Here is a 23,366-nt window from a genome sequence, read left to right as displayed (position 1 = left end):
TCAGATGATGGCCACTGGTGATGAGGAAGATAACTAACATTTTAGCAAAAAGAAAAAGAGTACTTGTGGCACCTCAGAGGCTAACAAGTTTATTTGTTAACGTTTTAGGTTATTCTGTAAGGGATGGCGAGTATAGGGCCGTTCAGATGTATGTTCTGTATTATCTCTACCTTGTAGGGTTAGAGCGTATGTGACTTTGCTAAATGTATTAATAAAACTATTACAAATACAGTAAGGTTCATAAAGTGTGAGTTTTACAACAGCATGCATCGAGGTTCCCAACTCAACAGTAATTTTAATAATACTGGGCCTGATCTTGGGACAAGAACATGTCAAACCTCAGCGTGATAACTGGGAATTCTTAAGTGATCAAGATAATCAATACACAATCCATAGCTCAGCAACACAGTACTACAGAAATAGAGGCGATTTTCTGACTATTGCTTATGTGCAGCTAGTGGGACCAGGATTTGCTTTTGGGGCAGAGTGAGGGACTGAAAGTTATGGAGATAAGATTAATGTGCAGGGTGTAAAACATTTTTTGCATTTCTATAAGAGAAAACCCTACATTTAACTTGTTATGAAGAAGTGTATTTTCTTCTCTTTTCAGATACATAACTTGTAGCTCCAGGGGAGATTATATCCCTAAATCATCACAGTCAGTTCACATGAAAAAAAAGCCCATGTTCACATTTCTCTGAGCTACAACACGTGCATAAATTCAAAGTATGTAGATAAGAAATTTCTTATAGTAAGCAATTCAAACCTTTAAATGGAAAGACAGTTACAGCACAACTGAATTTGTGTGAGGTCACTTTTAATACAGGTGAAACATGGGTTGAGCAGCTGCCACGAGAAATTCTGAACTCACATTTGAGTTGAATTTCTATCTACATGCCTCTTAGGCCATTCTTCATTACATAAAATAATCTCAGAGCAACCAAATGAAGCAATTACACCCCTAAAAGACCATCTGGCCCCAAACTCTGATTTTCCATCAGTGATAACCAGACTTCATCTCTGGTCTACAAGCAACCAAATTAAAAAACAAACCAACAAAAAACCCAACACAAGCACACCACATAACACTCGATCATTGGGCAAGGAACCCAGTTATTTTCATAGCCTTCAGTTCTGTCAAGCTAGTATAATTAGCTGCAACGCTGGCTGACCCAACCTACAGGACAATCAGTTACTGCCCAGCGGAAACCTGCTGCAAAAGGCTTTGTGCTGGGCAAATGTGACACCAGAGATTGCCCTGCAGCGTTGCAGACAGGTTGGTGTGCCCAGGGCTTAAGGCACTGTGAGGCTGTCAGAAGGGTGCTATGCACCCTGACCTGGACTCAAACCCTCCCAGAAAGTACAGTTCTTTGCATCATACATATTCCAACAACACGAGATTTATAGCCACTTAGCTCATGCCCTCTTTTTAGATCCTCTCCAGTCAAGTTCCATCCCAGTTCATTGCAGAGGTTGAAAAATCAAGAAGCAACTAATTTACAGAGTCTTCAAGATAAGTATAGTACAAGATCCACAAGGGAGGCGTCCCAGGGAAGGCCTGGCTCTAGGTGCTGCGTTTTGTGTGTATGAGGAGCTCCCTCTGCAGGCCAGCGTCAATAGTTGTGGCTGATTTGCCTGGGGGCAGATCCGTAATGAGAGTGAGCTTGTTGAAAACCCCACGACCAAAGTAATCAGCAACAACAGAGAAGCCATCATTAGAGCACTTGAGCTGTCAAAGACAAAAAGAAGCTTCATTAAGAGAGGGTTGGGTCCTGATCCAAAAGCACTCATGTGCCATCTCCTGCAATCTCAACCATATTTGGTCACTTCATTTTGGAGCATTTGTGTTGCACAAGCAAAGGAGCATTGTCACCCTTGGTGGAAGTTCTTGTACTAACACACACCTCAAGAAAGGTTTTCTGTAGTTAGGATATTCAGCCTTCCTAATTATCCACATGTTCACCCAAATATTCAGTTCATCTCCATTTAAATCATGTGCCGTCAAATCAAGTTGAACTCTAGGCTTTTTAACACCACCAACTTACCATATGTTAAAGTACACACTGCCTTATCTACATTAGATTTTTCAAATGTGTTTGTTGGAATACATTAGCTACAAATTCTAACATAACACTTTTAAATCCTGCCTTTCAGTGACAGCTGAAGGGAAATTACCTCTAGCTACCTCCATTTGTAAAGCACAAAAGAATCCTTCGGTATGGAAGGCACCTCAGACATAAGTCATTCAGCTATCAATGCTCCACAAATCAGGTTCAGGAAGGACATGTTTGCAAAGTAGCTTCATCCTTTCCTGTTCTCAACAAGTCTCTCAAACAGCACAGGAGCCTGAACTCCTGTATATATTAAGGCATACTGTCCACAGCAGCATGGGCAGCAAGTTCTATGGGCCCGTGGTGCCTGGGCACCAGAAATATTCCTGGCCCTGAGCCCAGCTCCAGCAATGTTTGAGGCCAGGTCTCTCCCTCAGCCCTGCCTTCCACCCCCAGGCACTCCCACCTGGGCCATTTAAAATGGCCCGGGGCCCTCACCCACCAACGGCAGCACAGCGGAGCTGAGTGGCTTCCTGCCTGCTTGCTCCACGTGGCTGCCGGCCCCTCCCTGCAGCCCCATGGCGGGGTGGGTCTGTGTCTGTGTCTACCCGTGCTGCTCCCGTCCCAAGCACCCCTGCAGCCTACAGGAAGCGGCGGGGGCAGTGCCTGGGGGTAGCAGCACGTGAAGGTCCCCCAGCCCTCCCTGCCTAAGAGCCCGAGGTAAGCACTGCACCCTCCCACCTCCTCCCAGAGCCTGCACCCCCACCCCTTTTCCACACCTGCCCCCAAACTCCCTCCCAGAGCCTGCACCCACACCCCCAGCCCAGAGCCTGCACTCAAACTCCAGCCCAGAGGCTGCATCCCTCACCCCCTCCTACATCCCCACCCCTTGCCCCAGCCCAGAGCCTACACCCAAACTCTGTTCCAGAGCCTGCACCCTCTCCCATCCCCAAACTCCATCCCATAGCCTGCACCCCAGACCCCCTCCCCCACCCAAACTCCCTCCCAGAGCCCAACCTCTCACCCCTTCTGCACCCAAACTCCCTCCCAGAGCCTCCAGCCTGTACCCTAATCCCCTGCCCCAGCCCAGGGCCTGCACCCCAGACCTCCTTCCCCAACCCAAACTCCGTCCCAGAGCCTTAGGCAGGTGGGGGGCGGAGTGGGCTCTGGGAGTTCTGGGCACCAACAAAATTTCTACAAACCTGCTGCCCCTGCACAGCAGAGGTTTAAACCCAGCAGGTATAAGGGGAAAGGGCAGTGATGGTGATACCCCTACCTGATGCTGAAACTGATCATGCAGATCTCTCTTCTGTTCTTGGGCTCGGATCATATCTGTGACCTTTCGGTTCTCTGGCATGCAGGTGGGACATTCTGAATCGCTCTCTGAGTAGCTCTCAAAGCAGTGCTGGTGAAAGGAATGACCACACAGGAAGTGGACTGAAGGCAGCTCCAGGGCACTTGTACAGATGCTGCACTTTGTCTTCTGGAAGATCTTGGGACTGAGACAATTTGGGTGTGGGGAGGGGGGGGAGATAGAAAGAAAATGAAAAAAAGAGGACTACCCAACGTAAGATACCCCAGAGACAGAGCACCCGAGCAGCTGCTGAATACAGGATTTTCCCTCTAGGTCTCCAAAACTATATGAAGCTCACTCAACCACCACCAACAGAACAGGAGGAGATCTTGGGGATGGACACTATAGGATGCTCAAACTAGATTTTTATATAGATAGGGAGAGAGAGAGACAGTGTCTCCTGCACCTGGTTTTGAGCTCTTCAATCTCCTGGCGGATCCTTGTGGTCTCTTCACGATATTTCTGAATCCTCTGCTCATCCTGCTCAATCTGGCGGCTTTGCTTCTGCAGCTTGTTGACAAGATAATCTTTAATCACAGACAGCGTGGCCGTGGAGTTATGAGCCAGAGTCTGCACAACTGAGAATAACCAGCACATTAATACAGAAACAAACCAAGAGCTGGAACAGCTATGCTGGTCTTATCTGGACTGCTCTTTTCTGAAATGCCATCCAAAGGCCTAAAGGGTCAGGGTTTTACTGAATTACAAAACTCTTGAATAAAACTCTAAACTTTAGAAGGTATTAGACAGGGAAACTGGGGGTTCTAGCAACCAATGTGCTTAGGGGATTCCAGAAAGAGGTGGTCAGAGCCGGGCACTGGGAGTCAAGAGAGCTGGATTCTATTCCAGTTTTGTCACCAGTTCACTGTCTGTCTTGGGCAAGACACTTAACCAAAGGGGAAAACCAAGGCAAAGAGACTGAATGGGGATACTGCTTAGTCACAGGCAGGTTGTGAGGCTTGATTAGAATTAGTAAGCCCCCCCGCTCAATCAGGGATCACTGGTATGTGCCCTCCCTACAGTGCAGACTGCTAGTGGACTAGCTACATCTAAAGCTGCATTGACTATTGCATTCCTCCAAACTCTCTGTCCAGAGAGAGCTCATTCTAGCCCTATTTCCTTGCTATAGGTCTTGTCATTACCGAGCAGTGGAGGCATGAGGTTCTTGTTTTCAATATGCTTCAGTACTGCTGTGATGTATTCCTTGCAGTCCTCTTCTTTCCGGGCAAAATAGCTGAGGGCCTGTTCCCAGAGACAGGTCTCTTGGTCTCCATACAACTCACACACCTCAATCACCTTCCTGTACTGCTCATTCTGCATGTGATAATGCATGATCTGTTGAAAACTGAACAAAGGGGACCCCAGGGTGAGAACAGGTCAGTTGGTCAGCCCACCTCTCCCCTACTCACTCCTGCAGGGACCCCAGCCTGTCACCTGGCCACATAATTCCCCAGCACTACTGCAAAGACCCAGGTCAGCCAGGCCCTCCTACATTACATTACACCACCCCTCTGCAAAAACAGCAACAGAGACACAGGTTAGTTTTTCAGCTTGGCAACTGACCTAGGTCCCTGCATTGAGACCATCAGAGGATCTTCACCCTTCCCTTCCTCTAGTAGTACACAAAGGGTTGTGGTCCAGTGCCTGAACCAATAAGGCTCAGTCCCTGGAAGGGAAGCAGCACTCACAGTTTGCCCTGTTCATAAAGGTAGAGGACACCATCCTTGAAGTTGTGCATCTGACACAGGACCAAAGCCTTATGGAAAACTGTTCTGAACCTTCCACTCTTCAGCAGGGTGATGGCTTCGCTGTGCAGCTTCTCTTTGATCTGCAAAGGAGACAAAACCAAACAGAGCGTTAAGCTCCAGGAGCTTGGCAAATTCCACCCCAAGGACCAGACACCTACACTGCAGCTCTCCTGGGGGCTGGGGGGGAGTTCCCTCTGTTCTTCTCCTTTCCCTATTAAAAGAACAGGAGGAATTCTCCTTGGCCTTGATTAGCAAAGAAATACTCAGTGATCAAGAGGATTGCTGGGAGCCAGCTTTCAGAACAGAAAGGGTGCAGGCAAGTGAGACAAGGCACTTTCCCAAAGGGTCATAATTCTCCAGCACCCACAATCAATGAGACCCCTAGGGACAAAGTCCAGCCAAACCTAATTGAAATTTAATAGATGGACTGTGCTGGTTTGTCCATTCGTCTGTCCAGCACAGCATGCTTGGGTCACCCTGTATTAACACCATATATGAGCAGAGCTTAGAGGTTGAAAAATGATGCAAATAGAAATGGTGGGCCCACCAAAGCCCCTTCTCTAGCTACAGGGTGAAAGGAGCTCAAACCTGCAGATCCTGTTCATGTGCCCAGTTCTGGAGTCGAAGTTCCAGCAGTGTGTCATAGACGCCCTGGGGAGAGTCAGACTGCACCTCTGTCATGTGCTCCAGAAAAGCCTTGAGCTCCCGGGAGTTGTTTGCAAAGACTGGAATGAACTCTTCAGAATTAGCCTTTAACACAAGCCAGAAAGAAAGTCAGACACACTGTCCAATACCAAGTGCATGTCTCTCTATGGCACTCAGCATCCCAAAGCACCCCATATTTCCCCATGGTAATGAAATTATTATATGATTTGTACAAACTATGCCTTGTGAGGTATTTTAAAAGTCTTGATCTGCTAAAAATTAATATCTTGTTGGACTGTATGTGCTATCATCATATGTGAAGTTATGAAATCTTGCTATGTGGGAGTTACTAAAGTATGATGTGAGGCTGGAAGCACCCACTGCTAGTCTTTCAGGTACAACAATGAAGAAGCTAGACAGTGCTAATGGCCCATCAACAAGGACAATAGCCATGGAAAAGGCTTGTCCACTCACCTGTGGACGCTTCAGCCAGCCTATGGATAATGGCTGCTATGACTCATCAGGAGAATGCAAGGGCTTATGATCAGATCACATGATACTGAACTCCATTTTGGTACTTTAATTTTTCCACAAATTGGGCTGGGAACTTAGCTTGGAACAAAGGGATTCCAGCCACACGGAAAAAGCTATACAAGGGGGAAGTGACATCACCACGGGACCTCACTCCCCACACAAGGGAACACCTGAGGAACAAAGACTGAACTGGGGGAAGTGCTGGTCCCAGGCTAACGGGATTTCTAGCCTGTGTATGGAAACTTGGTGAACTGCTTGTACTATCTAACTGGGTGAGACACTGTTTGATTCAAATCCTATCTAGCATATTAGGCTTAGATTGCATTTTTGTTCATTTGCTAGGTAATCTGCCTTGATCTGTTTACCATTTATCACTTAAAATCTTTCTGTAGTTAATAAACTTGTTTTGTTTTATCTTAACCAGTATGTTTTTGAGTGAAGCGTTTGGGAAAATCTCAGTTCAGTTAGCAAAAGGCTTGGTGCATATCTTCCCCACATTGAGGGGGAAGCAGACTAATTTAATGAGCTTGCACCGTTCAGATCCCTGCGAAGTGCAAGACAGTATACTTCTGGGTTTATACTCCAGTAGGGGTGCAAGGCTGGGCAATTGGCTGGTGCCTCCATTGTGGGTCCATGAGTGGCTTAGGTAAAGCACTCAGTTAGGTATGTGGCACCACCTGCTGTGGTGTTGGGTGATAACAGGGCTCAGAGGGGGCTGGCTGGGTGTTCTCAGCAAAAGCAGTGTGGGAAGCCAACCCAGCTGAACGGTTTGGGGGCACGGTGGTTCCAACGGCTTCCAGGCGTCACCCTGGGAGTACACTCCCCACCTAGTCTAAGATGAATCTCTCTCAACAACCAGCAGATCCAAACACCGGAAATTCAAACTTCTACCTTCCAGATCCAGGGAAACTTCCTTTCACGTGATCTTGGTGGAATTAGAGCAGCTCAGTGCAGAACAATGATTTTTCAGAACTTCCCAGTTGTCTATTGCTATTAAATATTTTATTACAGATATACCCATGGATCCCAATGAGGGTCAGGGCACCATTGTGCACAGCAGTATACAAATACATAAGATGATGCAGTCTCTGCCCCAAAGACCTTACAACCTAAACAGCCAAGGTAAACAGTGATGGACAGACAAACATAAACAGGGCATCAAAATCACAAATCTTAGTTGTAGGGTTTTTTTTTTTTTTAAATAAACTTTCTCCCCAACTCAGCCCCTCCCCCATTCCCTACAATACCTTCCCCTATTACTGACCCAATGGGCCCTTCTCCCATCCTTCCTACCACTCAGAAGTGGTTCCCCTTTATTATTAGCCCGTCTGGTTATGCTTAGAGCCACTATTTTTGCTTATTCAGTGCCTGTTGTCTCACTTTCCTTTCCACCCCAATCAGCACCCAACCCCCACACCACTTTCTTGCACTTTCAAAGTTCAGTTCACAATGCTGCTGATGTCAGAGGACATGAAAGGGACCAAGGACTCTGAAGGAGAGTGCTCCCTTGCCCTGCTGCCGACTGTCCCCAATTCTTTCAGAGAAGCAGAGGCCTTGTGAGCCATCTCTAAGGGGGGAAGTTGGTGGACCCTCCCCAACGTTTCTAGGAAACAGAAGCCATATGGACCCTTGTGTCCCATTGTCTAGGATGCACTAGTGGGGAACTAGAGGGTGCTAGTGGGACCTACAGGCCCAAGCAATTCAATTCCCTTGCTCCAAAGCCTCTGCCAACACATCACCAACTCCCCTTAGGGTGGTGATGGGAGGCTGGGCTCTGCTCATATATTCCAGTGCAGAGGTTTGGGAACAGAGGGGGAGGAACTAGTGAAGAGATTTGCCTAGTGCTTAAAGCAGAGCCTTGGGAGCTACTGCTCCTGTGTTCTAGTCACAGCTCTGTCACTGATTGTGCAGGTCACTTCACCATTGCTGCTGTTTACTCAGAGAGGAGAGGAGAGATCAGTCTGAGATCAGACCCGAGGTCTCCAGCTTCTTGTTCACTCAAGAAACAATTATACAGGTAGAGGTAGTAAAGATGCCACCTCACCCATGGTCCAAAGGTGTCAGTATTTGCCCAATACAATGCATGAGTCCTCAGACCTGCCTAATACCAGAGGGTGCTCACCCTAGACTGTTAAGTCTTCAATAGCAATGGAACAAAGCACGAGGTTTCTTATGGCATCCGTGACCCCACGTCTCCACGGGAAACATCCCTTAACTCCAACACTCTCTCGTCGTATTTTGTCAGCTATGAAATCATCACATTAGCTACATCTCCTCACTCAAGGGCACACTGGTTCAGTTACACAGATCTTACTTTTTTCCCCTCCAGCATCCCAGAGCCTTCACGGTCTCCTGTGGGCCGGTAGTCCGTGCATAGGATCTTCAGCAATTCTGTGGTCTCACTGGGGACATGGTGCATCAGGATTTTGCCATACCGCTTCATGTTACTTTCTGCCTGGTCAAATGGCAGCTTGCCAATGTACTGCAATGCCTCCTGGTAATTCTGCAAGGAAGAGCTGGTGAAAGCTGGCACATGGTACCATCCTCTGTACTTCAGATACAAAAGCCAAAGCCCTCTCTGCACAGTAGTCAACATGCAGAGAAACAATGCAGTATTTTATTTAAATAAATAAATAAATAAATAAATAAAGGGTATCCCAAATAATAACTTTGCCCGCCACTGAAATGAGGCCATCTGTGGGCTGAAATGGTGGCAGCCAGATGGACAACTGGCACTGATCCAGGACAAAACAGCTATCGCAGTAGCAGCACCTGAAGCAAGAGGACATTTAAGCCCTGTGTAATTACTTATATGCTTCAGAGGCAAGTCTGACTATTGCACAATGCTAGCAGTTGTTTGTACTGCTAGCACAATTGTCCCATGAGCAGCTTAGACTCCCATGCTGCATGGAGGAGCATTCCTAACAAAGAGAGGCTTTCTTACCATATAGGGATCAAACAGAAATGTTTAAAGGTATCTTCTCACCTTGATGTCCTCCAGCTGGATTTTGAGGAACCATTCATGGTGTGCATGCTTCTCTGCCAGGTACACAGCATGGGAAAAGTAACCTGCTTGACGGAGCACCTTGATTGCTGTCTCCACATCAAAGTGGACCTCACTCTCACTGGTCTACAAGGAGGAAATGATGGGGCATTACTGGGAGGAGAGGGAGAGAGATAGGCCTGATATGGATTTGCAGACACCTGGCCTATCAGCAAGAATCCTCTAGGATGTTGGCAGATACAGACCAGCTTCCATGCATGAGGACCCAAAGAGTGACCGTTAAATTACTCTCATGCAAGACAAGCATTGCATGTGCAGATGACCATTGTTCTAGTTAGATTTCTAAGATTGAATCACACTAGGAACACAAACAATCTTCCACGCTCAAAGCTTAAGATGGCAAGTCAAATGAATGCTGCAGTGGTGCTGGAAGCTTAGAGATATGTGCACAAGTGCATGAGGATGCTGAGGACTAATCCAGCAGTCCTTATGTGGGCAAAGCTACTACTGGAATCAGTCAACCATGTTGCTATTACCCTTTTTCTAATCACTGTACTAACCTGATGGTTTTGCATAACTACTTTTACCTTCCCCCATTACCTTGATGAACTCCTCCAGTTTGGAGCTGTCTTTGAGTTTGGTGTAGCAGTTTAGCAGCAGGGTGGTGTGGTCTGCGTTGGCAAGGGACTGCAGGTGGAGTGTCTGCAAGTACGCAGTCAGGTTGTGTATACGCTGAGCATCTAAGAACTTCCGGATCACATAAGATGGCTCTAGCTTCCCAATGGTTCTTGGGAGAAAAGTGACATGAGATTGCTTTTCCCCACTTCAACATCTTAGCCACTATTATCCTGCTATTTCACTGTTGTGATCACAACTCGATAGCAAAATTTATGTCAACACTACATAAACCCCAAGAATCCCAGAGACAGAAATATTGGTTCTAAATAAGACACATAGCTCTAAGCAAGAACTCCTGCCTCTTACCCATACTCCACTTTATGAAACTATAAAAGGCCGCTTGTCAAGTTACTTTAGGCCCAAAAATGCAGGTTTTGTTAAAGTTGTATAAACCCTGGTATAAAAAGAAATGTATGAGATTTTTTTTTTTAAAAAATATTTCACTGAATGTAGTTTTATTTTTTTAAAAACATTCCCCAGGTGTTACATACGAATTACCACATGGATCAGATCTGTGATTCATCTAGTCCAGTATCCTTCCTATGGTAATGGATAGCACCAAGTACTTCAGAGGAAGGTGCAAGAAACCCACAGTAGGCAGATTTGAAATAATCAGTCCCCCTGTGAAGACCTCATCCCAAAAAATTAGATTGGCTACTTGAAGCAATTTTTGTCTGCATTAACTATTGTATCACTAAGGCCTGGTCTACACTACAAACTTAGGTCGACGTGTTAATCTATTAATGTATGTCTCTACACTACCGAGTCCCCTCCACTAACCTACATCGCTTGTAAAGTCAACTTCTTTACTCCACCTCCGCGAGAGGCGTAGCACTTGATTCGACATCCGCGGGTCAATGGTGGCTAGTGTAGACACTGCGTTGTGTAATTCAAATGAATTGGCCTCCAGGAGGTGTCCCACAGTGCTCTGTTGTGACCGCTCTGGAGAGCACTTTCAACTCCACTGCGTGGCCATAGACAGGGAGGACAGGAGAGCTTGCAGGGAACAAGAGTGTGCCACGCACGATGAGATGCTGCAGATTATGAAGGATCAATCAGACATGTTGAGGCATCTAGTTGAGCTTCAAGAAAGGCTGATGGATGCTAGACTCCCTCTGTAGCACAGCCTGCCATCATCGCCTCCGCCCCAAAATGTCCTATGAGGTATGGGGGGGGAAGGAGCCTATATCCCTTGCACTCAGCTCCAGGAGAGGATACAAGGAACAGAGGGCGCCCATTCCCAGACCTTTGATTGTTATTGCAGTGCATCTGTAAACAAATTTTCCTTGTTTCTCCTCTCACACTATTATCAGCCCTTTTGCCCAAGGTTATCTTACTTTTCTTTGCTGTCTCTGTGTTTGTGTGCATAATAAAACAAAATGGATTGAGGAAAAAAGGGTCTTTATTCATTCCACACATGGTGGTTGGTGGGGGTGAAATTTACAGGGGAGAAAATGCAATGGAGGGAATAGTTTGGTAAGGAACAATACAGATAAGCGTCACATTACTCTGGCTCATTGCTGAAACTGGGTTTTAAAGTCTCACGGAGACGCAGAGCCCCTCGATAGGCTCTTATTGCCCTGGTATCTGGCTGCTAAGCGATCTGCCTCAACCCCCCATCCCGGCGGAAACTTTTCTCCCTTTATTTCACAGATATTATGGAGCACGCAGCGATAACAATGGGGATACTGCTTTCACTGAGGTCTAACCTAGTAAGCAAACAGTGCCAGCGACCTTTTAAACATCCAAAGACACATTCCACCATCATTCTGTACTTGCTCAGCCTATGGTTGAACCGGCACTTACTGCTGTCCAGGCGGCCGGTATATTGCTTCGTGAGCCAGGGGAGCAAGGCATAGGCTGGGTCTCCCAAGATCATGACTGGCATGTCAACCTCATCAATGGTTATTTTGCAGTCTGGAAAGAAAATCCCTGCTTGCAGCTTTCTGAACAGACCTGTGTTCCTAAATATGCGCGCCATGCACCTTTCTTGACCATCCCATGTTGATGTCAGTGAAACAGCCCATGATCCACCAGTTCTTGCAACACCACTAAAGTATCCCTTTCAGTTTATGTACACTTTGGCAAGGTGGTCTGGTGCCAAGATAGGGATATGTGTGCCATCTATCACCCCACCGCAGTTAGGGAACGGCATCCTGGCAAAATCATCCACTATGTCCTGCACGTTGCACAGAGTCACTACCCTTCTTAGCAGAAGTCTGTTAATGGCCCTGCAAACTTGGATCACGATAGATCTCATGGTAGATTTATCCACTCCAAACTGACATCCCACTAACTGGTTGCAGTCTGGCATTGCAAGCTTCCACAGAGCGATAGCCACTCACTTCTCCATTGTCAGAGCAGCTCTCATGTTAGTATTGCTGCGTTTCAGGGCTGGGGAAATCTCTGCACACAGTTTCTGGAAAGTGGCCTTACGCATTCACACAGCTGAATAACGATCCGGTCCCACCAGTCACTGCTTGTTTCCCAGAACCAGAAACGGCGCTCAACCGTGTTCAGCTGATGCATGACTGTCACCAGCAACTGTGAATTGTTTTGTTCTATGGCTTCCAGCAGGGCTGCTTGCGTGACATCACATTGTTCCATGCAGCAAGTCCTGTGTAAATACTGCAGGATGAGGTGCGAGGTGATTGTAATGCTCACAACAAGAGTGTGCAGCTGAGCAGCGTCCATGCTTATTGTGATATAGTGTCTGTGCAGCTAACCCAGGCTTTCAAAAAAAAAAAAAAAAAAAAGGTGTGAAAAAGGCTTGGTTTGTTTGCCATTGATTTCAGGGAGGGAGGTAAGTGCAGCATGGGAGGCTAACACCATGTTCCCATAACCACCCGTGCCAATATTTTGGTCCTATGAGGCATTGCAAGCCCTGCCCAAAATACCATTTGGCTACAGGCACTGTGATATAGCTACCCACAGCCATCAGTGTGCCGATGCAAGCGCTGCTAGTGAGGACGCACTCCACCGACACAATGAGCGTGATGTGGACACACCAGATCAACTTGCTTAAATCAGAGGCTCGATGTCTACTTAAATAGTTGACAACTTTGTAGCGCAGACATGACCTAAGAGACAAAGTAATAACTTTTATTGGACCAGCTTCTGTTGGTGAAAAAGGACAAACTTTCGGGCTACATAGACCTGAAAAAGAGCTCTGTGTAGCTGGAAAGGTTGTCTCTTTTACCAACAGAAGTAGGTCTAATAAAAGATATTACCTCACAAATAATTCATGGAGGATAGGTCCATCAATAGCAATTAGCCAGGATGGGCAGGAATGGCGTCCCCAGCCTCTGTTTGTCAGAAGCTGGGAATGAGCGACAGGGGATGGATCACTTGATGATTACCTGTTCTATTCATGCCCTCTGGGCCACCGTCGGAAGACAGGATACTGGGCTAGATGGACCTTTGGTCTGACCCAGTAGGGACATTCTTATGTTCTCACCCACCTTGTCTCTCTAATATCCTGGGACCAACGTGGCTACCACAACACTGCAAACAACATATTATATCTCTGGATATTCATGTTATCCATAATAAGTGTCCAATTCCTCTTTGAATATTGCTAAATTCTTGACCGCAATGACATTCTGTGACAATACATTCCATAGTCTAAATGTGCACTATCTGAAAAAGTATTTCCTTTTATCAAGTTTTGAACCTGTCACCTTTCAATCTCACCAAAAATACTTTTGTTTCGCGTGTTACAAGACAGAGAGAATAGAAGTTCCTGATCTACTTCCTCTGGGGTATTCATTATTTTATATACCTATATGACATCACCTCCTGTTTATCTCCTTTCTAAGGTAACAATCCCAATCTTTTCATTCTTAACAGGAGAGGTTTTCCAAACCCAATTACCGTTACTCTTTTATAAACTGCCCCTAATTCTGTAATATCCTTTTTGAGATGGGATAACCAGTACTACCCACAGAATTCAAAATGAAGGCAAGCCACTGTTTATATAATGACACTATAATATTTTTTTGTTTAGTCTCGATCCTGTTCCTTATGTATTCTAACACCTTGTCGCTCAATATATAGCTGTGATAAAAAAGCAGAGTTCTTCATTGAGCTGTACACAGTGATGCTCAGGTTCCTTTCCCAAGCTGATGCTGTTAATTTAGAACCCTGTAAGGCTGATTGACAGACCCTTTATTACCACTACAACTCGTTACATTCGGTTTGACTTGTGTCTTTTACCCAGGGTCTAGCTAAATGCAAGGCCTCAGCAGCCCCGTATACTTTCATTATATTCCCCTGGCTTTTCACGGCCCTTCCTACCGTATATACTGCTGAATGGCTCCATCATGGTTCCCTTTGTTGTATAGATGATCTCCATATTGCCTGAAAATCTCTGATAAGCCATCGCTATCCAAGTGGTGACTCTTGGCCAGGTTAATAGCCATTTCAAACAGATTCTTTTTGAACAGCATCTATGAAATGTGAAGAGAAGATGGCAATATGAGGGCAAGAGCTTCTCTCGCCTTCTTAACGCAGAGGTCAGGCAATTTCCCTGCCTTTAATCCCAAAGGAAACCAAGACACCTCACAAACTTATAATTTCCACCTCAGACCAGAGCGACTTGGGCTTCTCACTACCATAGAACAGAGATCAAGGCAGCAGAGGTAGAAGACAGGGGCAGAGCCTCGAAGGTGGGGTGGATGAGGAGAATGAACTCTTTATGGGGAATGAGAGAGAAGAAACTCCAGTACAGAGATCTGAGAATGTAGGGGACTTAATCAGTAAAATCAGATTACGCGTACTGCAGAGAAGCAACATATTGACTAACATGTATCCACCTCCCAACTCCTGTCCCGACTCCTTGAGGCTCCCACACATCAGGTCACAAGTACGTGCCCTTTAATAGGCAGCAGGTTTAAGACAAACATAAGGAAGTATTTCTTCACACAACACATAGTCAACCTGTGGAACTCATTGCAAGGGGACGTTCTGAGAGCCAAAGCTATTGTTGGGTTCAAACAGGAATTAGATAAATTCATGGAGGATAGGTCCATCAATGGCTATTGGTCAGGGATACCTGCAACCCCATGGTCTGGGTGTCCCTAAACCAGAAGTTGGGAGTGGACAGGGGATGAATCACTCAGTAATTGCCCTATTCAGTCAGTCCTTCTGAAGCATCAACCACCGTCAGAAGACAGGATAATGCACCTGATGGACCACTGGTCTCACCCACTATGGTCACTCTTACATTTAACCATCTCTGTCCCTGTGCCTCCTTTCCCTACACCACATACGGCCCTCTCCTCAAGACTCACAAACCGGAAAAGTTAAATCTCTGGAAGGAGATGTCAAATTCATTCTGTGGCAAGGCCCAAATTTAATTTTTAATTACAGTCCACAGGCCAAAGAACGTGTTCAGGACAACACGCTCCCCTCGATGCACAGACCTTCCACTGAGATCAATGGCAGGGTACCACAGAGATCAGTAGTAGAATCTGGCTTTTAATAACAGAACTGTCAGTAATTATTTGTTCAGTCCCTTATTGTCACATTCAGCCTACGCAACAGGAAAATCTGCTCCCCTTCAGGTACACCGTTATTTCTGCCCTTTGTTTCTCTTCTCACCTTATCCTCCTTTCTCTGTTTCCGTCCCTCAACTCAGTCTTCAGATATTTCCTCCTCTCTTCCCTCTGCATTCCCTTCTTAGCAGCAATTCCCACCTCCTTAGGTTTCATTCTCATCTCCTTCCCCATACCACTCACCAACTGGTCATCAATTACATAATTAATGCTTACATTCAAGTGTCCATTATAAGGCTTAAAAATGAATCCTCCATTGAGATTAATGGGAGAGTTCACACCTCTCAAAGCTATTGTGTCTCAGACTGTCTGCAGATTCAGGAAGATTATGAACTGAGGCATTCTTGTTGATTCACATTTGAAGAAGTTTCCTTCACAGCCACAAGGACTAGGTTTTGGGTTTTTTTTGTTTTGTTTTTAAATAAAAATCTTAGATTCTGCCACATCTGAAAATAAATCCATCACAGGGAACAAGGTGTTTGACCCTCTGCTCTAGACAGTGACATATTTCACTTGCTACGCTCCTCATCAGGTAAATGTCATAAGTGCCCGCAAGGCTAGGTGTTCCTTCCACTCAATGCTGTTGAAAGCCCTACACAGGTTTGCATAAGAGACTAAGTTGTCTACAATGACTTGGCTGTGCAGAGAAGCTGTTAGCTCATCTGATATATAACTCACTTACAGACAAGGTCAGTGAAGTCACATCTTCTACTGGTCTCTCACCCACCTTGTCTCGCCAATATTCTGGGAGCAACAAGGCAACAACGACGCTGCCGACATATAACTCACTTGTCCAAAGTGCTGGCTTCTCAACCTCTCATCTGTGGAGCTTTTACAATTCTGAAGCCATAAAACACAGATTAAGAAGGTGGCTTGCCTCAAGTTTGGTCTGAGTATCCCTCTCCTGAAGCGCATGGATCTTCCCATCTCTAGTCAGCACGTAGAGAGACCCCCACTCTGCTAAGACATCCACCACGTCATCGAAGACCGAGCTGTACGCGATGAACTTGTTACACAGGTCGTAGACATTCAAGATTTGCTTGTCGGAGTTCTGCGGGTCGCTCCCAGCAAACTCTGATCTGGATACCAGAAGAAAGAGGAACAGTTTAACACACATGCTCTTGGATTTCTGAATCACGTTCTCAATAGCGTCTCCTTAACACACTTAGAGCCGGGATACAAACCTCTGAACAACCATGTGAGTATGTCGTACGTTGTTAGTCCACATACTAGATGGGAGAAATCATATCTGAGTTATAAAAGGGTGGTGACAGATCCCACTGGCTCTGGAGGGTGGTGCATGCCGCTATCCCAGGAGCAATGACTGGATTCTGTAGATTCAGATCAATCCGTAGCAGCTTTTGCCAGAGCTCTAATACTAATCACATGCCACAGTAATGTCAGTCAACACCTGGGATGATTCTCGGGGTGCCCAGGACTGAGAGTCCCCTTGTTACCCACTCAGCCTCCAGCTAGAGAGAGACTTGCTGCTGCTTAACGGGGTGTCAGCTCCCTGACACTTCCAGCCTGTTAGCCCCCAAACCATCTCCTCTGGGCTATGTCACCCCTTATTTTGGCTCACAGGTTAACGACAGGTGCACTCCAGTCCCGAAATCCCTTTGAAGCCTTCCCCTGTAGCGTTCAGCTCCTTAATCACCGAACACTCACAGTAATAAGAGAGTAATAAGAGGTTTGCTCAGGAGCAGCATCCCGTACAATACTACAGCACTGAGTTCCACTTAGAGTGAAAACAATCATAAGTTTATCATCAAAGATCAAGATTTATGAGATAGCGAGTAAGGATAATGGAAACAGAAGGGTTACCTATCAAACAAAATTGTAACACCATTCCTAGAGACTAACCTGAACTGTCTGTCTGACCTTCTGTCCAAATGAGATTATCTTACCCAAAGCCTTTTTGCAGTGTTTTCAGCCAAACCTGATTGAGACCCTATTTTCATGAATGTAATCGCACCACCCGATTACCTCCTAGGCAGAGGAATTCAGGATGGTTTCCTTGTCCCCAGATATAGTCTAGTAAATCGCTGAAGTGCATCCCTGGAAAAGGTTCTGAGCCCCTTGCTGTTCTTCTCTTCCTGTTAAATCTCAGGATTCTTCCTCTGCATTTAGCTCAGACTGGGGATGGCGAATGAGACAATACGTGTCAAGAGACGGACGGATAGATCTCTTTGTTCTGGCAGGAAATCAGTTCTTCACCGCTGCTGGGGATTAACACCTTGATACAAACTATCAGAACACATTTCCAGTGGATATACACATAACTCCTTACACAGCAGCCGTACCTACATTTACGAGGATAATCATAACCATTTAAAACCCGCAACTGGTACTCTTTCTGAATGAATACTATGAAAGCGGCAGGCCTGTTAAGAGTTGCTGTTACAGACCAGCGAGCCCTCTGCCAGCTTAGAGCAATGGGGATCTGTGTCACAATAGCCTTGCACAACAAAGCGCCAGGAGAGCTGCAAAGAACAAAAACTGCACAGTGAATACACGTAAAATGGACTCATCTGCTTCCCGGAGTCTTACTTTGGAGAGCTCTTCCGGTCCTTGGAAACGATGACGAGGTATCCCCGATACCAGTGAACGATCAACTTCTGTCCCTCAAAGGCAAAGCAGGGGCCACGCTCATCTGGCTGGTACAGATACACACATTCGTTTCCTGCCACAATGAACTGGAGGTCCTGGGAGGGGTCGCTAAGCGTGGAGCAGCGTAAACCGCAACCATGCGTGTCCAGCTCCAGACGAGGATAATCTTTCACCGACAGCATATAGGACTGTGAAGGAAATATGATTTTTTAGAGATTACATCGAACGGCAGATTGGCGATAAATAACCAGGAGCCGTTACAATCAGTGGGCCAGAGTCTGACCTCCATTACAGCTTTGTCAAGCCAATATCTCACCTGGATGTTCTCCGTGGTGACAACAAAAAGGTGGGTGATTTTCCCAGACTGGCGGAAGGCAAGGCCAGTGACTGGGTAATTGCCTTCATGTAAGATCTGGGTCTTACTGTGTCGGTCTCGTGTGATGTCCCCTTTTGTAAGCACAACGCTTCCATCTGCAAAGCCTGTTGAAGGAAAAGGACTAAACTGTTTATGTCTATGGCACTTTCCAAACATTTACTAGTATTAAGTCCAAGGCAGCTGCAGTCAGCTGGATCCTCCTTGTTGTTTCCCAGATAGATATCCGTACCGGGGCGGTCCCACGGTCTTCTCGCTTCACGGACACATGTATCAAACTCCCTTCCTGAGTAGGGTCTACCAGGACTTCTTCACGGCCATCTCCTGGCCCAGTGCAAAGCTTTCCTGTTTGAGAAAGTTTAATCTCCGTTTCTTACACTGACGCTTTCTTTATGGTTTATTTTCTCCTATTGCTCTTTTTTGTTTTGCTTTGCTACAACAGATGCCTAACTCGCTGGAACGAGTTTTGTGTAACAGTTGCTTTAAATCACACAGTGCGCCACATGTACATAATTAGCACTATAAAAGTCAACATTGTAAAATGGAAGGAAACCAGTTGGTCAAAAGTCACATTTTTAGAACAAGTCTCTGGACAAGTTACTGATCCACGAGAAGACTTTCTCTCTTATCCCATGACTATTTAGTTTGCATAAGAGCCTTTGGTGATGGACCTCGTCAAAGGCTTCCTGAAAGTCCTAGTACACTATAGCCACTGGATCACCTTTGTCCAAGTGCTTGTTGACACCCTCAAAGAATCCAAATAAGTTGGTGAGGCGCGGCTTTCCTTTACAAAAAGCCGTGCTGATTCTTCCCCCAACAAATCGTGCTCATCTGCCCCTTGTGGGTTCCAGAACTAGCTGCTCCAAGAAGCAGTCACTCATGCCGTCTCAAAATTTTATCTCTGCGTCACGCCACAACGTGACATTCACCCAGTCGTCATAAGGCAAGCTGAAATCACCCATTATAACTGCGCTTTCTGCTTCTGGAGCCTCTCTCCAGCTAACCTTATCATTTCAGAATCGCTGTCACCATCCTTGTCAGGTGGTTGGTAACCTATGCCTACTGCTATACCTTTTTTTAGTCAAGCATGCAACCGGGACCGGATTTCCAATTAGGCACAGTAGGCACGTGCCTAGGGGCACTGGCGTTCTAGGGTCATGTAAAAGTTAAAAGGGGGTTAAAAGTTAAAAAGTTTGTACATATGTGGTTAAAAGTGGTTAGCGTAAGCTTATTTTAAAAATGATAAACAACCCAATGATACAGTAGAACCTCAGCGTTACGGACACCTCGGGAAGGGAGGTTGTCCGTAACTCTGAAACGTCCACAACTCTGAACGAGACCTTACAGACTTCAGACACCGAGTGGGGTTGGGACTGCAGGTAGGGGGGAGTCAGGGCTCTGGGGGTATCAGGGCTTCTGACCCTTGGGAGCACCAGGGCTCAGGACTTTAGATCTCAGGGGAGTGCTGGGGCTTCAGCCCCAAGGCTCCATTCCCGCCTTCTGCCTGGGGGGCGGGGGCGCCAGAGCTCGTACAGCCCCGCTCCCAATTTCAGCAAGGGAGGGTCACGCCGGGGCTGAAACCAGCGCTCCCCTCGTAGTTAAAGCCCCAAGCCCCAGCACCCTGCCCTCCGGGGCTGAAGCCGGGAAAAGAACTGCAGAGTTTCAGCCCCAGCACTCCCTCCGGGTCTAAAGCCCTTAGCCTGGTGCTCCCGAGGGTCAGAAGCCTGGACCCTTTTAACTACTGAAGGATAACTTTTAAAAAGATATGGACTGTGAGGCTATCACTAGCGCGTTTGCGAAGCAAAAGTCAAGGAAGGAAACATGTGCAGTAAAGTAGCACCTACCTGCTACCTATGTGATCGTTTTAATCACATTTATTCAATACAATAACAAAAAAATACATATTTAAAATTACAAAAAACACAAACATCAGCTGGAGGCGGGGGTGAGGAGAGGGCGGCGGCGCTGAAGATGCTGTGCTTTAGGGCGCGGAAGGTATAAATCCGGCCAAGCATGCAATTTCTATCCATAGTGAGTCTATGGTACAGTTTGTTTCATTTCAGATTGGTACCTTATTTGACTACGGTTTCCTTAACATACAATGCAACTCCCCCACCAGTGTTACGTTCTTTATCTTTCCTATATATTTTATAGCCTGGTATTTCCGTATTGCAAAACCCATTCTCCTCCGCCTGAACAAAATCTCAATTTGGGGTCAAAATTACCCAAGTGTCCTTTTTGTTTTTGTTCTTTCCTTTCTTGCAATATAGATAAAGAGTATGTACCTAACTTTTAAACCTCAATAGAACATTAAAGCTTGTTTTATGGTAAAAATTATGGTAAAAATCAAGATTTGCCAAACTTTTGCAAGCAATTACTGGCATTCTCAACTAGCGTCAGGTACATTCTCCTTAGGATGAAAAGCATGTGACGTGAAAATGTCAGAACGCTCTACGCCTACGCCTTCTGTAGGACCAATCCATTTGCATTCCATCATATTAACTTCAGAGTTTGTTCGGCACCTTCAGGAGGCGTTTGGCTTTTCACTTACCGATAGCCATGAAGTTAAGAGTCTCATGGACAGTTATGCAGGACACAACTGTAGGTTTGTTACCCGGTATTGCTGGGAAAATCCTTGTGCAAAGAGGATTCCCACCATCTCGTTTCTCTAAGTTCCAGACTTTAACCTGCAAACAACACAGACTGAATGTGAGTAGATATGGTCCTAAGGTTATACTGGGGCCAAAACCTGGTCCCTTTTAAGTCCATAGGGCTAGAATTTAACACACTGTTTTTACACCAAAGACATTCCCAAACTAATCCCAATACACTGTTCTTCCTCAGAAAAGCACACAAGATGGGCTCATGTCCTCTTTGTCATTTGACTTACCAGGGGGTTAATGCCTTCTTCATCTTCACCAACAGACGCCAAAATGCTGTGCTGCTTCAGCTGGTACAGGTGAGTCACCCTCAGCTTGTAAGCCTGGAAACTGCTAAGCTGAAGAGAGCGTGGCAAGAACCAGATCTGACCTTCCATATGTAGATGATAGTCAAGGTACTCAGAGAAAACAAAATGAAACCACACATATCACAACCAAACCCTTCTTAAGCTACCCTCATTTATTGACAGCTGGCCAAATATACTTATACTAGCTATTGTTCCAGTCACTGAGGTGATCGCAGGGCAACAAAACATTTAGTGAACATTTTAACGTGCAGGTGACCTGGAGTTGGAAGAGGCAGACATTTTCTATATGCCAAAGGGCAACTGAAAAACAAAACAACAGCTCGGCGCACACCTAACAGACATCCTACTTTAGTTTAGGGCCCAATGCTGTGAGGTACTAAACACTTTTGACGACTCCCAATGAGAAGCGCCTCACGGGAGGCTTTCAGAACCTTCCTGTATAGAACCCATAGTGTATTTCAAGATGAGGGTGGTCACCTTGTTTCTAGTACATAGATGAAATAGTTTTGCCTATTGTACTCTTTCTAGTTCTTACCAGCAGTGGTTCTCAGCCACGCAGAACACATTCACAAGTGTCTTCACGTGCATCATGCAACTCAGAAAATGGACTACGCTTCCTAAAGCCTGAGCGATTCCAAACAGACACATTATGTCAGCAAAACCACTCCTTGTGGTTTCAGTGAGTGCTTACCATACCCCAGTTAACTATACAAAACTCTCTTTCTATAAAAGAGAAATATTCTGAAGTTTGACTGCATTATACATCACTCACACACTTTCCGTTTCATTTCTTCACAAAACAGGTAACGCACAGGTGGTGGGACAGCAAGTTTCTTCCACTCCACACCATCAGTGTGCCTCAGCCCCACGCAGAAGCCCTCTCCTCTAGGAGTAAGGGGAGTTCAGACTACACAGCTCATCCAGCCCTGGACCCGTGGGCTGAGATTAGTGGGGGACAATTTAGTGACCTGAAGCAGACATGCAAATATTTGAACATTACACCACCAGCCAGGCACGGGGAGCGACCTTGTCACGAAGCTGCCGACCCTGGAGGGCGCGATCTCACCGGCCTTCCCCATCGGGTGGCAGCAGCGGCAGGGGGCACAATCTGTGCATTTCCCTCTGACGCCCAAAGGGGAAAGGCCTTGGCCACTCCTAAATCTCATCCCGCCGCACTGGCGCCCAAGGAGCAGGAAAGGTGCCCAACCTCTCTCCTACCCGCTAGCATTAAAAGGGGGTGGGGAAATCCCTGCTTCGCTCCCCGCGCTAACCTCCAAGGTGGGGGAGGCCGCCAGACGGCGTCCTCCTGAGGGAGCCCCGGGCAAGGATATCCCCAAAAACCAGGCTGCCTCTGCCCGAGTCGCAGACGGTGATGCCCGGCGGAAGGGCGAAGGGCTTCGCTCCGCCCCCGTCGGGCCCGGCCGGCTCCTTCACCGTCTCCCTGTCAAAGAACACGAAGCGGCGCCACTGCAGGTAAGCAGCCATCTCGGCGACCGGAGCTGGACCGGGCAGGGGTCAGGTGACCGGGCCGCCGAGGACCGCTCTCCTTGCGCACGTGACGGACGGCGGCCAGGGACCATGTCACGTGGGACGCCGGGCAGGCGCCGTCCGCCGAGCCGCTGCTGGGAGCTGTAGTTTTCCGGCGTGCGCGGGCGCCCCCTCGCGCCTGCGGCCCTGCAAACTCCCGTGGCCTGGGGCACAACCGTCTGGCCACGCAGCATGTCTGCAGCACGTTTAGAATAACCCCTACCCAGCCTCGGGCGAGGTACTTATCGATAGGCCTTGTGCTCGAGGGACAGCGGAGTGATTGTCAACACTGAAATAATGTAGGAGGAACAGGATTCAA

General features: G+C 46.7%; 1 protein-coding gene across 1 annotated transcript; it reads right to left on the bottom strand.

Annotated features, from left to right (window-relative positions):
* Positions 1-800: 800 nt before the first annotated feature.
* Positions 801-23,005, bottom strand: VPS11 (VPS11 core subunit of CORVET and HOPS complexes). Its single transcript, XM_037882282.2, has 16 exons — positions 22,852-23,005; positions 21,443-21,591; positions 21,104-21,239; positions 18,496-18,659; positions 18,120-18,367; positions 16,447-16,648; positions 14,311-14,462; positions 9,937-10,123; positions 9,319-9,462; positions 8,647-8,835; positions 5,742-5,903; positions 5,094-5,233; positions 4,548-4,750; positions 3,812-3,983; positions 3,328-3,550; positions 801-1,729 (listed from the first exon to the last, which is right to left on the bottom strand). The coding sequence occupies exons 1-16, from the start codon at positions 23,003-23,005 to the stop codon at positions 1,565-1,567; spliced, it is 2,790 nt and encodes a 929-aa protein (XP_037738210.1). The 3' UTR covers positions 801-1,564.
* Positions 23,006-23,366: the final 361 nt, after the last annotated feature.

The sequence above is a fragment of the Chelonia mydas genome, chromosome 22, assembly GCF_015237465.2.
Source record: "Chelonia mydas isolate rCheMyd1 chromosome 22, rCheMyd1.pri.v2, whole genome shotgun sequence".
NCBI lineage: Eukaryota > Metazoa > Chordata > Testudines > Cheloniidae > Chelonia > Chelonia mydas.
This window is presented reverse-complemented; position numbering and strand designations above follow the sequence as displayed.

Bases quoted from the DNA above. Each gene is read 5' to 3' on its own strand.
- VPS11 (XM_037882282.2), bottom strand. From the start codon at position 23,005: ATGGCTGCTTACCTGCAGTGGCGCCGCTTCGTGTTCTTTGACAGGGAG. The intron at 3,984-4,547 runs GTAATGACAAGA...GGTTATTCTCAG, and splicing joins CCTCATGCCTCCACTGCTCG to TTGTGCAGACTCTGGCTCAT. The intron at 1,730-3,327 runs GTAGGGGTATCA...TGTCTTTGACAG, and splicing joins ATGATCAGTTTCAGCATCAG to CTCAAGTGCTCTAATGATGG.